Source organism: Rattus norvegicus, chromosome 1, assembly GCF_021556685.1.
Source record: "Rattus norvegicus strain SHRSP/BbbUtx chromosome 1, alternate assembly SHRSP_T2T, whole genome shotgun sequence".
NCBI classification, from domain to species: domain Eukaryota; kingdom Metazoa; phylum Chordata; class Mammalia; order Rodentia; family Muridae; genus Rattus; species Rattus norvegicus.
Window position 1 is genome coordinate 33,939,398 of NC_141534.1, and position 13,933 is coordinate 33,953,330.

The window sequence follows — 13,933 nt, forward strand, 5'->3', positions numbered from 1 at the left end:
ACTTAGAGCATTGGTCTCTACAGCACTTTGAGAGAAATGGCATAAATTTTTGGGTGATTACATTTGTAATTCCATGACAGAGTAAGTGGTCTAATTTTCTAATATTTCCCTATCAAAATTTAAATAAAAATAAACAAATTGATTATTTTTCTTAAAGATTTATTTTGTGTCTCTCTGTGGGCTTGTGCACATGAGTATAGTACTCATGCTGGGCAGAGAGGGCATTGGAGCCTCTGGAACTGGAGTTTGAGGTGGCTCTGAGCACCTCCTATAGGTGCTGGGATCTGAACTACAAACTCTGCGTATTCTTAACCACTGAGCCATATCACCAACCCCAACAAGCCCTTTAAATGGATACAGCCTGCGGTTGTTTGAGATACAGAGGTCTGTTCTGTGATGGGGTATTTGGTGTCAGCTACAGATACTAATTTTAAGCCACTTTGGCATTAGCCCCAAGTATATATATTTGTTACAGCTCAGAAGTGAAGCTCTCCGACCTCTGGGTGCCAGTGTCCTAGGCTTAATGTCACTTGACCCCTTGCCCTACCTCTTCTGAGGAACCTGAGCACATCCCCTGTGGCCACAGTGGAGTGAGGAGAATGAATGAATGTGTACTTCTTGACCTTGAGTAATAGTTTGGTCCAGATTGTCTGCAGGACTGTTTGGAGGTTCTCATATATACAGAAATAAAAATATTTTTCCATCAGCTATATCAGTCTTAATTCTTGTCATTCTAATTAGTCATTTATTTAAGGCTTTAGTACAGAAATAGATGTTTTGTCTTATTCCCTGTTCTGGTGCTGTGAAGAGACATCATGGCCAAGGCAACTCATATAGAGAAAGCCTTTGATTGGAGGCTTGCTTTCACTGTAAGAGGGCCAGTCTGTTACCATTAAGGAGGGAAGCATGGTGGCATAAAGGCAGGCAGGCGCCAGAGTAGTAGCTGAAAGCTACATTGTGATCTGTAGGCAGGCAGGCAGGCAGGCAGACAGACAGACAGACAGACAGACAGACAGACAGACAGACAGAGGTATGCAGGTATATAGATATGTGGATTTATATGCTGGGCTTAGTGTGAGCTTTTTGAAACCCCCAGGCCCATCCCAGTGATGTACTTTCTCCAGCAAGCCATGCCTGTTCCAGCAAGGCCACAGCTCCTAATCCTTCTAATCCTTTAATAGTGTAACTCTCTGGTAACTAAGCATTCAGATAGATGATGGCCTGTGGGGCCATTCTTACTCACACCACCATGGGTGTGAATACATTGGTAAATAGGGTTAATGCTGACTCACAATTGTTAGAGGCAGATGTGTGTGTACTGTGTAGTGTTAATGCTCTAGCCTGGGTGTACATGTTTCCTGTAAGGCAGATTTATCTCCAAACAAATATCAGAAGACGAAGGTTCTGAGATTTCTTTAACAAGCCTTACAGCTGCAGTTTGCAAGAAGGTGAGCTGCCTGGCTTTTATAGCTGTGATTACACCTGTGAATCCTTGGGTAGAGGTGGATATGTGGCAGGCCAGAGACCTGTCTTGGATTAAACTGCTTTGGATGCTCCCTTACAAACAGCTTGCATTGTCCTATCAAATGACCCAAATATATTTATGGCGTAGGTTTCAAGTTGCATCCTTATGGTTTTCTTCAGTAGCTGTTCTGTTGACCACTGTGTGAACTGAAGCTGAAGCTCTCCCATTCGTTTTGCCTACACAGTTACACTGTTCAGTGCTGTTTATCTTGTGTCGTTTAAACCAAAATAAAACCACTAAAATGATAGTGACGTTTTATGCTCTGACTGCAGTAATCACTTAGAAGCTAAGCTAATGTGAGGCTATAAATCAGACTGTAAGATGCTGTATCACTTAATTGAGATACAGGGGGAGACGATGAAGACTGTAAGTGCCCGATGTTTAGCACAGTGTCCCCAGACAGCTTCTTCCCGTGTACTGATGTCTGTCTGACTAGTATCTGATGTTGCTTTTTGATAGTTTCATTAAAAAGTTATGCCTAAAAGATAAAAAGTAGTCTGATCCTTAGTGTGAGCAAGAAAACTGCATTAAAGTTAGTGTTTATTAACACACTCTAGTAGTTTCTGCTTAGTGACGCCAACCCTTTGTCCATTTTCAGAGAGAACAGCACACTGCATCACCAAGTAGAGCAGATGCTCCAGAAAATCTCCCCTCTGCAGAAGTGTCAAGAAGAATTGGGAACCTTGAAAGCTGAGCTGGAGGAGAAGAAGGTGTCTGAACCTCTGTCCTATGGAGGGTCATTGTCAGTTGTTAGGATTAGCTGTGTAGCTGGTTGGGATTTGAGAGTGTTTCCCTGTAGGCGAGGGGTGGAAGAGCTAATGAAACCCTGAGCATCCTGCTCGGGCTGATGCATGGCTTCACAGCGATTCATGGGACTCCTCCCAAGTGTCGAGAGGGTTAAGTGTAAATTGTTGTGATTTTATGATCTCCGAGTAACCCTCCTTTCTTAACTTAATTTTTTTCCTTGACTTATGTGGGAAATAACGTAGACATTCAGAATTAGTGGTAGGAGAATCATTGTGTAGCAGTGTAGAGGCAATTGGATTTCATTAGTTGTGCTGGTCTAGCCTCAGCTTAGCACTCAGGGCCTCTGCTCTAGCAGAGTTCAAATGTCCTTGAGGACCTCTCATGGATCTTGAGCCACTTAACTTGAATGGTCTTGACAGCTTGGTTCAGTGTTTTGGTAGCTATGCACAGTCCCTGTAGTTTCTCAGGATCATGAGGTCCTCAGAGAGCAGTATTCATTCACAAGCTCTTACAGGTGAATGTTTGGTGCTTTACCTGAGGGAAAAAATGCTTTGGCTATGAAACTGATCCTTTGACCTCTCACAAGCTCCCTTCTTCAAAGTCAGACCCCCGAAACAGCTCTAAATGCTTTCCTGTGTGATTGTTAGTGTTTTGTTTTGTTTTTAGAGGAGTCCTAGTATTGTGCCCATGGAGTTTGTATGTAGAAGCATCTATAGCATAGTGGGGTGGTCCGAGGGGAGGCGGGGCTATCCATGGTTATCCCACCCCATGTCCTGGATGGCTCTTTTCAGGGAAGATTGTGCTGTGTATCACTCATCTTCCTCATGTTGTGGTTTTAGCAGTGATGTGCACTTGTACACCATGAAGGTACACATCAGTGTTCCTTTTTCTCTTCCCACTCAACCGCAGTGAAGGTTAAGCAGCCAATCACAGTGTTCTGTCTTACATACTCTTGGTTATGCAATATCTGAGGTATGTTCTCAAAGAAGTATCAGCCTTGGAGTCAGTGGAGACCCTGGGAGTCCTTCAGTGTCCATGATTTGCAGGAATAAGCCAACCTGTGAAGTCCATTCTGAAGAGGGCTTGATAAAGCTCATCTCTCAGAGCTCTTAGTGCCAGAGAAATGCCAAGTACAGACTACACCATGGACAGTGTCTTCCCAGTCCACAGGGTCACCATGCAGATAAGTCAATGTTCAAATACTTTCCGTTGATATTGATTACGTCGATTCTATCACTGTGGCTGCTGAGGTGAACACATTAGTGTTTGGTATTAGCAGTGGTTTGGGTGGGAACTGAGTAAGTAGCTTTTGCTCTGCCATGCTGTCAGCTCTGTTTATGAGGAAGCTAGCCTATCTGTGTGGTGCTGAGTGACTCCTGGGCCTTGCTGACAGCTCTGGCTGTGCACTCAGTGCTGTGCTACAGGGAATTCAGCTTGTGGTAGAACAGAAGAGGACCATGGCCCATGACTGCTTGGGGGTGATCTTTCTGTTTGCTGTCTTCCTTGTCAGAGTTCTCTGAAGCTGTATCAGGACACCCACCAGGAATATGCTCGTGTGAAAGAAGAATGCTTGAGAACTGATGCCCAGTAAGTGGCTTTCTTAGAATAACTATAAATAGTGGTGCTTTCTTTCTTTTCTTTTCTTTTCTTCCCCACACACCCCAGTTTCTGTTCATTGGTTGTAATTAATTAGTGTCTCAGGGGTCAGCACTGTTGTGATTAAGGTCATCTGGTGCTGCAGGGGTTCTCAGAGCTTTCGAACACTCTTTGTTACATGTGAGCTGCACCTGTGCCTGTGTGTCCTGAAACACAGTCCTGGGTCTCCTGTCTTTGCCACAGTCCTCTACAGGCGTCATCTGTGGTGTCTCACTGGCAGGGAGCGTTTGTTTCCATTAGTGAAATGGGCTGTTAGAAGCATCTTGATAATTACATTCACGTTTGGGAGGTCAGCCACATCCCTCCAGCACTTGTGGAGGTATATGTGTCACTGTTTGCTAGGGCTGGGACATGACAGTTGTTTCGATACTGTTCTGAGCTTCTGGTCTTCTTTAATCTCAGAAACCCATCTTAGACCAAGGGACACTTCCACCTGCTGCTTCCCTTGTTCACTTTCATGCTCCTGAAAAATGCCCAGTTAGTGCTGGGTGACCCAGGGAGATCATTTGGACACGGCTCAGAGGAGTCATTTACTGTCCCAAAGGAGGAAGAAAAGTCTCCCATGTATTTGTGGCAAAGACTCAATAGGCCTGTTTTGTGTTTCTCAAACAGAAGTCAGGTTTTAAAAACCCATCTTAGAAATACTGCACATTAATTGGTACCGTATTGTTTCTCAGGCTCATTCTCCCATAAGATCATATGCTGGTAATTTAGTTGACATGTGGTACTAGCTGTGAGCAAAATCTCTTATATAAATCTTACCAACTAGAATGATATGTGTGATGAACTAGATTTTTGTTTTTTGCCGTCTAACTAAGAAGGTTTTATTTTTAGGAAGAAGAAACTGGAAGCTAAGGTGAAGAAGCTGGAAGGTACGTGCGGCCGCTGCTCACTGGCCAGCGGAGCCACATTGTCTCAGACCTGGGCTCTAGTGTGAGGCTGAGGTATCAGTGGGTGTGCTAGGAAGGGACATGTGCCACCCTGCTCTGCAGTCAGCCCAGTGTGTGGAGAAGCATATGCGAGTGCTCACATTAATTCTCTTGTCTTCTGTCACCACTGCTGTAAACAGGCAGCATGGAAGGAAACACAGTGATTCCGTTTGAGGTCTGTCTTTTGTTGTTTGAAGTGAAGTTGGTGATGGTTACTAGAAAAGGTTATCACTTTGGGATTTGTCTTTTTTAGTTGAGATTTCCATTGCTGTGATAAACACCATTACAAAAGCATCTGGGGGTGACGGTTTACTTGGTTTGTATATCACAATCTATTGTGGGAAGCCAAAGCAGGAACTCAAACAAGACAGGAGCCTGGAGGCAGGAGCTGACGCAAAGACCATGGAGGGGAGCTGCTTACTGGCTTGCTCCTTGTAGCTTGCTCAGCCTGCTTTCTTATAGGAAACCCGGGCTTGCAACCCAGGGATATAACCATCCACAATGGACCGAGACCTCCCACATCAATCACTAATTAAGAAAATGCCATATAGGTTTGCCTTCACCCTGATTTTATGGGGAGAATTTCCTCAATTAAAGTTTCTTCCACTCAAATGACTCAAGTCTGGCCAAGTTGATGTCAAGGAACTGCTGTACATAGATCACTCTGGCACACATGCAGAATTCTGTGAGGTGTCCCACTTTTTTGGTGCTTCTTGTTTCTGCATAGACAGAAAGCAAAAAGGCCACACTGGGATGTGTGGCCATCTATGTTTTCAGCGGCCAGCTCAAATGGGACTGTCTGTGTCGTCTGTCGTTACTCATTGATGGTCATCTACAGGCAGCATCTGTGCTGTCACTCTCTGACCAACATGGCACCAGCTGTCTGCCTATGCTGACTCCCAGCATTACAGGGCTGGGTTCTGCTTCAGAATGAGGTGTTTCCATGTAAGGTGTAGACTTCAGAATTCAAGTTTACTTGCAAAAGGCCATTTAGAACAAAAGTGATGAAGTATTCCTTGTTCATCCTCAGTGTAGATTCAACTGCAGGTGGTTGGAATAGCCGTCTCGTGATCCCTGAGTGCATCACTTAGTGCACGAGTGCTCTCAGCCTTGTCCGTGGAAATGAGTGGAGTGCCTGAGAGGATGTATGCAACTTAGAGACTAGACCTCCATGAAGTTAAATGTGGCCTTTGTTTTTCATGTACAAAAGGAATTGTCCCTACAAGTGTTGGGCACAGTCAAACTCGGGGAGAAGAGAACTGTCACTGGTGACTTATATGATGCTGCTATCCTTTGCATTGGTGCACGTACACGTCTCTGGTGTTGGTTCTGGTTAGATTCGCACTGGGGTGTGCACTGTTGGGTGCTTTTGAACTAAAGAAGAAGTGAATGGTCTACTCACAGTCTAAATCCCTGTATGCTGTCCCTGTATGCCAGTGTTGTATGCAAGGATTAGAGTTGCTATGCCTGGTGTGGAAAGGATCTTACAGCCTTAGTCAGTTCTGTAGCTTGATGAATAGGCACTGTGTGTGACATGGAGAAAAGAAGTTTGTGCATTTAATTAGGGGGGTCACTAATCCACACCTTTTTCTGTTGCTTTGCTGTACCTGTTAAACATAGAGGCTGCTGTCAAGCAAACTCAAGACTTCAAGCAATTGAGAAATGAAAAGAAAATACTTGAAAAGGAGTTTAGGAAGACACAGGTACTGGGTAAAATTATGCACACCCTTTACATCCCTGACCGGGGCTTCTGTAGAAACAGGTACTTGGTAAAGGATGCACACACACTTTGCAGCTCAGACTCAGGGTCTCGGTGGCATCCAAGCTGTGGCTACAGTCACTGTTTCCTGGTACCTGTCTGACCTTTGCCCCACAGTGTCTGCCTTTGTATAGCATAAGCACTCTTGGTTTTTCTCCCCCACCCGCACAGGAAAGACTTGATGAATTCTCCAAACAGAAAAATGAGAAGGGTGAGTATGTGGTCAATGCTTATGTGGAGGGCTAGTTTGAGTGTGCAGTATTCATTTTAAACCCTTCTCCATATGTGTTTTCAGAGTTGAGACACATTGGAACACAAATCTCCAGCGACTCGCACGGAAGCATAGATAAAAGTGAGTGTGCCGGCTGTTGTGCTGGCTTCTGGGGGTTGCTTATTGTGCTTGGCCAGCTCCTGGCCTGGCTTCTGTGAAAATATGGCTTTGTAGATACTTTGTTATTTTGGATAGTTAGATTTGTATATACAGGTTCACTTATACATGTGCATAAAGCCAACTGTTTTCTTACAAAATATATGAAAGATTCAGCAAAGACATTGGGAAAAGAAAAGTATATAAATCTCACTTTTTCAGCAGTTAGAGATAGGTTTCTGCCTAGATTAGGCCTATAAGATTAAGTTTCCTGGGTGCTGAGCAGTGTTAAGTGAGGCAGAACTAGCCGCAGCTCTGCAGTGTGTTTTCTGGGGACAGCAAATAAAACAGGGAGGCCATATCTGAGTGGTCAGGTCCTGCTGCTTACAGAGCTCAGACAGGGCAAATGCAACAGGCGCAGGCAGGACCCACACACTGCATCAGCCCTTGGAGTGTCCACGCAGGAGCACTGTGATCTGAAGTCACCTTGGCTATGGTGCCCTGTCTCCAGAAACAGAAGTAGCTTTCTTGGTCACTTTGCATCAGTGATTCTCAACCTGTGGGCCATGACCCCTTTGGGGCTCAAACGACTCTTTCACAGTGGTCTGGGGTCACCTACGGCCATTGGAAAACACAGCTATTTACATTATGATTCGTAACAGCAAAATTATAGTTATGATTTAGTAACAACTAAATTGTCTGGCTGTAGGTCACCACAAGATGAAGGACTGTATTAAAGGGCCACAGCACTAGGAAGGTTGAGAACCACCGCTGTGAGGTTCAGCAACTGTAGAGGAAAGTGAATGAGAAGAGGGAAAGCTGGTGGTCACGGTAACAGAGAAGGACAGTTTCAGAGGTGGCTCTTCCAGGTTAGAAGGCCAGGGCACTAATGGTCTACACAAAGCTGACCAAAGAGGACCCTGCCAGGTTTAGAAACTGTTGCTAGAGTTTCGTTCAGAAACTCCCTCGGTATAGTTTGTTAAAGTGTGGGCTGTGAATGGGAACTGTGAGTTGGTTAGGTAATAGTTGGTTTGAGAGCTACCTGCTTTCTCCACCCCCAATAAGATGATATGACACTGTTTAAATTCTCATAAATAACTCACTCGGTAGTCTTCCATAGCTTCCTGAAAGGAGGAGCTGCAGTGGTTGACAGATAGTGGATTCAGAGTGTAGGCAAGCAAGGAGCCTGTCTGCCATCAGTTTGCCTCAATCCCGCACTACAACTTTGAAAAGTACAAGTGGCATGGGGAAGCCCTCAGCTTGTAGACTAAGGAGCCAGTGTTAACATAAAACAATAGAAGACTAAAGAACAGTATTAACAATCAGACCTGTGGAGGGACCTTGAGAACCAAAATACCAGCTACCTACTGAAGTGCTGGCTAAACTAATAGTTGATTCCTGAACTGGGAGATGAAGTGTGGGTTCTCTGAGAATGGAGTTTAAAGGGACAACATCAAAGATGCTGAGTGCCATTAGAAGACGAAGCCAGAAGTCTCAGCATTCACCTGCTCTAGGGTTTCAGAGGGGTGAATAGAGCCAGGAGGGCAGATCCATGAGGAGGAAAAGGGGAGTCACTGATCAGAAGCACAGGTAGTGAGTGTGTGTTGATACCACAAGGGCAGAGAGCAGCTCTACTGGGCTAATAGAGCACATGCCTGCCTCAGATCAAATGAGGCAGAGCGTTGAGTTCTTGGAGCGGACCTAAGACAGGCTCACACTGTCCTGTGATAGCAGTAAGGCCTACAGCACATCCGGGCTCCAGAACAATCCCGTGTAGAGTAAAGGGTTCAGAAAGGAAAGCCTGTGCAGGCTCTGGACATGGCGGCTTCCATTCCTAGTGTCGTCCTCAGGTGTGGGAAGTAGATGACAGGCCACAGCGTGTGCTGCTGTGTCCAATATCATGCAAACCTCCAGTATGCTTTGTTGACTTTCTGAAGATGAACAGGGTAAGAGACCTACCCCCTTTCAAATGGCAGTTGAGCTGTCAGGTGTGGAGAGAAGGACCTAAGGCAATACCCAGCATCCATAGGAGAAAGGTGAGTCATAAAAGTGCCAGGCATCCCTAAACATCTGTGTAGTGTTGCTTAAGCTCGGCAGGTATTGGACAGTATTTCTCAGGAGGAGTAGCTCTATGAGCAGTAAGCTTCTTTAAAGGAAGAGCTGAGCAGGACCTTGGTCTAGCTACACTCTGACATGCCCATCATGATTAAAGAAGATGCTCTTTGATACACAGGGATAATGGAGTGGAAAAATCAGAAGTAGTTATAAGTACCTTAGATTGTGATACAAGAAGACACTCTTCAAAGATTAAACACAGGTGCCCACTCACAACTCATTCAGAAAGCTGCACTGAGGACTTTTCTCTGCTTGTTTGGAAGGCCAGCTTTGGGTCTGAGAAGGCACGTGTGCTCCTTGGCATTGTGACTGCTCTCCAGGAGGATGAAAAAGTAACTTGTTTTCTTTGTTTTTAGGGCTCGTTGTTGGCTGCTTTGGGTAAATGTACTAAGCAGGGACCGTGGTCAGGTCATTTAAGCAAAGGGGATTACAGTATTTGGAAGCAGGCTCTGGGGTAGGTTAAATCATATAATTCAGATAAGCTTCTCAGCTACAGGTGTCTGGAGCCCCCCATGGTAACCGGGTTGACCTGGAATAGGAAAGGTGGGGGCAGGTACACAGATTTACTTGTAAGTATGTCAGCCATGCTTGTCTTGATAGCCCATCTGTGGGCTTCACTTTTGGGATGACATAGTATAGTGTCGTACTATGAATGCAACTGTATTAAACCAGTGAATGATTTCCTGGAGATTTTAACATGGAAGGTTGATGTAGTCAATTTTCTCTTGACCTGGGTTAGAGGTCTTACCTACTTCCTAAAGCTTAGCCTTCTAGGGCTCTTTGGTTTGGCCTTAGGATCATGTCTCATTGAGATGTAGTTAGGGTGGGTTGGCTCTTTAGTCCATGCTTCTCCTCATGCTCTTTATGTTTACATATTCATAAATAGACTTTGCCTTGATGGCTATTTTTGAAATTTGTGTATTTAATGAGTTACAGAAACTTTATCCCTGATATTATACTGTTCTTAGAGTTTTCATCTGGCCTCTTTTACTTTGGGTCAGTGGTTCTGTTGCAGTTTGAGAGTCCAGATATTTTTGGAATTTAAGTCCCAGCAGTTTCCCATCCTGTGAAAGCCTGTCTTCTTCTGTGGGGTCCTCTGCTGTGGGCGCCCTCTGCAGGCCTTTCTGCATATTGCTTCCACCCTTTCCCCTCCTGTCCATGGACTGTACCACCTGTCGGTCCTCTGGGTGGTTGCTGCATAGTTATCTGGTGCCTGTGCTGATGGACTCGTGTAACTGAGGGATGCTGTGCTACCGTTGTGCCCATCTCTGCACTGTAGAACAAAGGCACGGGCTAACTTGCTGTGAGAGAGAAGCTGCAATACCTTTAATAACAAATGGGCTGAGTCTTCTGAGTCCATACCCTAGAACAGTGGTTTTCAACGTGTGGGCCATGACCCCTATGACAATTGAATGACCCTTTCACAGGGGTTGTCTAAGACCAGAGAACAGATTTTACATTAGAAAATTACTATTGTGAAGTAGCAACAAAAATAATTTTGTGGTTGGAGGTCACCACACCAGGAGGAACTGTATATTGAAGGGTCACAGTATTGGAAAGATTGAGAACCGGTGCTCTAGAAGAAAGAAAAAGAGCAAACAAACCTATCTCAAGTCTTCGGGTTGTAGCAGAAGCCTTGCTTGGCTTTGTCAACTGTTAGCTTTATGCACAGTGGTTGCAGCAAGGAGGTTTGGGTGCTGCTTCCTGCTTGGATAAGAAGTCTCAGAACTGTCACAGAACTGTGCCTTACCTCTGTGCTTTGCTGTTTACAGGAAAGGTGAAAGTTCTCCTGAAAGAGCTGTGGCTCTGTGTGAACACTGCACACAGACTATCTGGGGAGAGCAGCAGACGCATCCCAGGTGAGAGACACCAGACACTCCTAAGGCATGAGTGTGGCAGCATTTGCCACAGGCTACCTTTCAGTCTCCAGTATGTAGCTGATAGCCGGTACATAGAAGCAGTGTCACTCTGACCTCAGCAGATACTGTCAGTCTTTGGTAGCAGCTCTCCTCAGAGCCCTGGGAGAGGGAACGAAGGCATGCTTGGCAGGTGTATGTGGAAGACCAAGTCATCTTCCTGTTCTACACAGCAGCTCCTTTTAAGTTATTTCTGTTTTCACACGAGAATGGTTCCATCAGAACTCCTCCCCAGTCCTGTTAACCAATAGTGGGGTTCATGGAAATGGCACATTTCCCACCTGCACTGGATCTAGTCCTTGACTCCATTTCTGCTCAGGCACTGCTGGGGACTAGGAACAAGATGTATGGCGACTGTGACTCACTGAGGACCACATCCAGAGTGGTTCTCCTTTGCTCCAGTTTGCTCAGAGATTTTTTTGTTATTGTTGTTGTTTTTGTTCTTTGTTTGTAATCTGATTCCTTTTGCATTTGGTTATAGGAATTCCTACATAAGGAGGGCTTCCCTCCCCTCTCCGCTGCTGGCACTCTAGTCTGTTTCCCAGTGCATTGCAGTCCTGTGCTCCCTCTCCACTGCTGACTTTCATCTGCTCTCATGTCAGCAGAGCTCTGGCCAAGTTCGTATTTACTACCAGCTTCCCCAGAGCAGCTCCCGTGCGCCTTACACATGCTTGTCCTGCTTAGGCACTTCTCTGTTCCCGTCTTACCTTGAGTTTCTGCACCAATGGTGCAGTCCCATTTCTCTGAAGAGGTTTTTCTGGGCTAAATCATCAGCATTAACTGAAGTTCATGAAACTCCAGACCCCCTCCCCCACAAAGGTGCATGGTTGCCTGTCTGTCACACCATGCTAGCAGTGTTTGAGGGAGGGAGTAAGCGACAAAGATAGAGACCTCTATCCACAAGCTGAGTCAGACAGTTTTATCTTTCTGAGTAGTCATCTGAAATCATCCAGTGTCTGTAGAAGGTACTTGAGACTGTTGATGAAGGGAAAGTGTCTCCCAGTGTGTGGTAAGACAGTAAGGCCTCTGTCCCTGCTGCTGGGCTGTGAGCTAGTCCTGGTGTCTCAATGGACCACTCTCCATCCACAACCCTGTCCTAGTCTGTGGTAACTTTAGAAGTTGATTGGTGACCTTCTTAAAGCCATCTACTCATTTCAAATTAATTGTGCTATTAGTTTGATGTTATCAAGAAGTAATTTGTAAGTTTCCTTGGCATTATTAAATATGTGGTGTCTGCTTCTCTTCTGTTCAGAAAAACCCACCAAAGGAAACAGTGCACCCAGAGAGTCTGGGCAAGATGAGCTGCTCCCAGTGCCAGGCAGCCCTTCCAGGGCCTCAGATATGCGCTCTTTCTTCACCAAGCTGTCCATGGAGATGGAGGGTGACTTCACTTCCTCGGAAAGTGCAGAAGAAGAGCTGCCCACTGGGGCAGGCCCCAGCACTGAACATGTTTTTTGTGAGGAGAGGCATCCTGAAGTCTCAGGGCAGAGGCCTGATGACAGCAACCGGACTGATGTTTATGACCACGAACACTTTTTTGATGATGATCTTCAAGCTGCAATTGACTTCTTCAAACTTCCGCCTCCTCTTCTGTCGCCAGTGCCCTCACCCCCTCCGATGGCGTCAGGACCTTTACCATCTTCCCTTGCACCTGTGAGTTGGCTCTCTGAATTGTAATTCCGTTTGGATGTGTGTCCTTTGCCCAGGGTGTCTCAGAGGTGTTAGTTTACTCAGGAAAACTGGTTTACTGTGAAGTAACAAGGGAGTAAGAAGTGGTGCCAGGATCCTCTGGATCAACATATGTGGTATGGTTTTCTTCACTGTCCAAGAGTTTTATTTGTCTTTAAGTACAGTTTTTATGTAGAAACATAGCATTTATTTATATTGGTAGTGGGTAGCATGAGATAAACATGGAGAGAACGGGGAGGCATATTCTTGCAGACATGGGATGTTTCCAGAGACAGAAAAGTCTATGTCTAACATCCTTGACTGTTCGCCCAAGAGCGTTTCAGCCTTGGGTATATCTTCAAATGTTTACATACTATTTGCTCCCCTAAGAAGAGTTGGCTTGCACTTCTGTTCTAGATACTGTGGGTTCAGAGGTGATGGAGGATACAGGGTTGGACTGGTGTGTGAAAGGATGCTTTTCTCATCTAAAATTAACACCCATGATACCTGCCATGGAGATGAGCAGGGTATAGACACTTAGAATCTGTGGCTGTGTAAAGCAAAGCCATGTAGCTGTGATGGCATTCAGTAAAAATGTGGAAAAGGTGGCGATCAGTCAGAAACCTTGGCAGCTACCAGCAGATAAGCAGTAGAGGCAGGGGAGAAAGACGGGTAGGGGAATGTGGGGATTGCTGAGAGAGATGGCCTCTAACTTCAAGCTTTGGCGAGTGGGGTTTTTACGTGTGCGTAGTTAGGTTTCAGCACTGGAGCTCACCCTTCCCTTAGGCATATAAAGGGCAGGGTCTGATGATGTAAGAGACCGCAATTAGCCCAGATGGGAGCCACCAGCTGAGCCTGTAGGAGGGGTTTCGGAGCAGAGGTGACTTGCCACTGGCTGTAGGAGTATTTCTGGATCTATGCAGTCCCCAGAATAACAACACGGCTCAGGGGGTAGCCTCAGCACGAGTCTAACAAAAAGAGGAACCAAAGGGTGATGGAGCCAGAAGCGTAAACCTCAGTGTGCAGTCTCCTTTTTAACAGAACCCAGGACTAGGAACACATGGGAGCTGAAAGGTCAGGCCCAGCCTGGATGCTCTGTAGACTGGGACTGGGGAGGCCTTTGTTATAGGACCTGGCTTCTTAAGGGTAGGATAGAGCAAGCACCACTCCAGAGCCTGGCCACCCCTCACAGGAGTGGTGTTGAGAGTTTCTCCTAGAAGCAGCCCCTCTTTTAAATGTGCTTTCTTGTAG

The 13,933-nt window shown here is 45.7% G+C and overlaps 1 protein-coding gene across 1 annotated transcript in view; it reads left to right on the forward strand.

The window, feature by feature from the left end:
- Ice1 (interactor of little elongation complex ELL subunit 1) overlaps window positions 1–13,933 on the forward strand; it is a 39,494-nt gene that overhangs the window by 7,631 nt on the left and 17,930 nt on the right. The window contains 9 exon segments of the mRNA NM_001427643.1: window positions 1,430–1,448; window positions 2,124–2,235; window positions 3,783–3,859; window positions 4,763–4,800; window positions 6,478–6,560; window positions 6,788–6,827; window positions 6,912–6,968; window positions 10,871–10,957; window positions 12,267–12,667. Of these exon segments, the coding sequence (NP_001414572.1) occupies window positions 1,430–1,448; window positions 2,124–2,235; window positions 3,783–3,859; window positions 4,763–4,800; window positions 6,478–6,560; window positions 6,788–6,827; window positions 6,912–6,968; window positions 10,871–10,957; window positions 12,267–12,667 (914 nt within the window).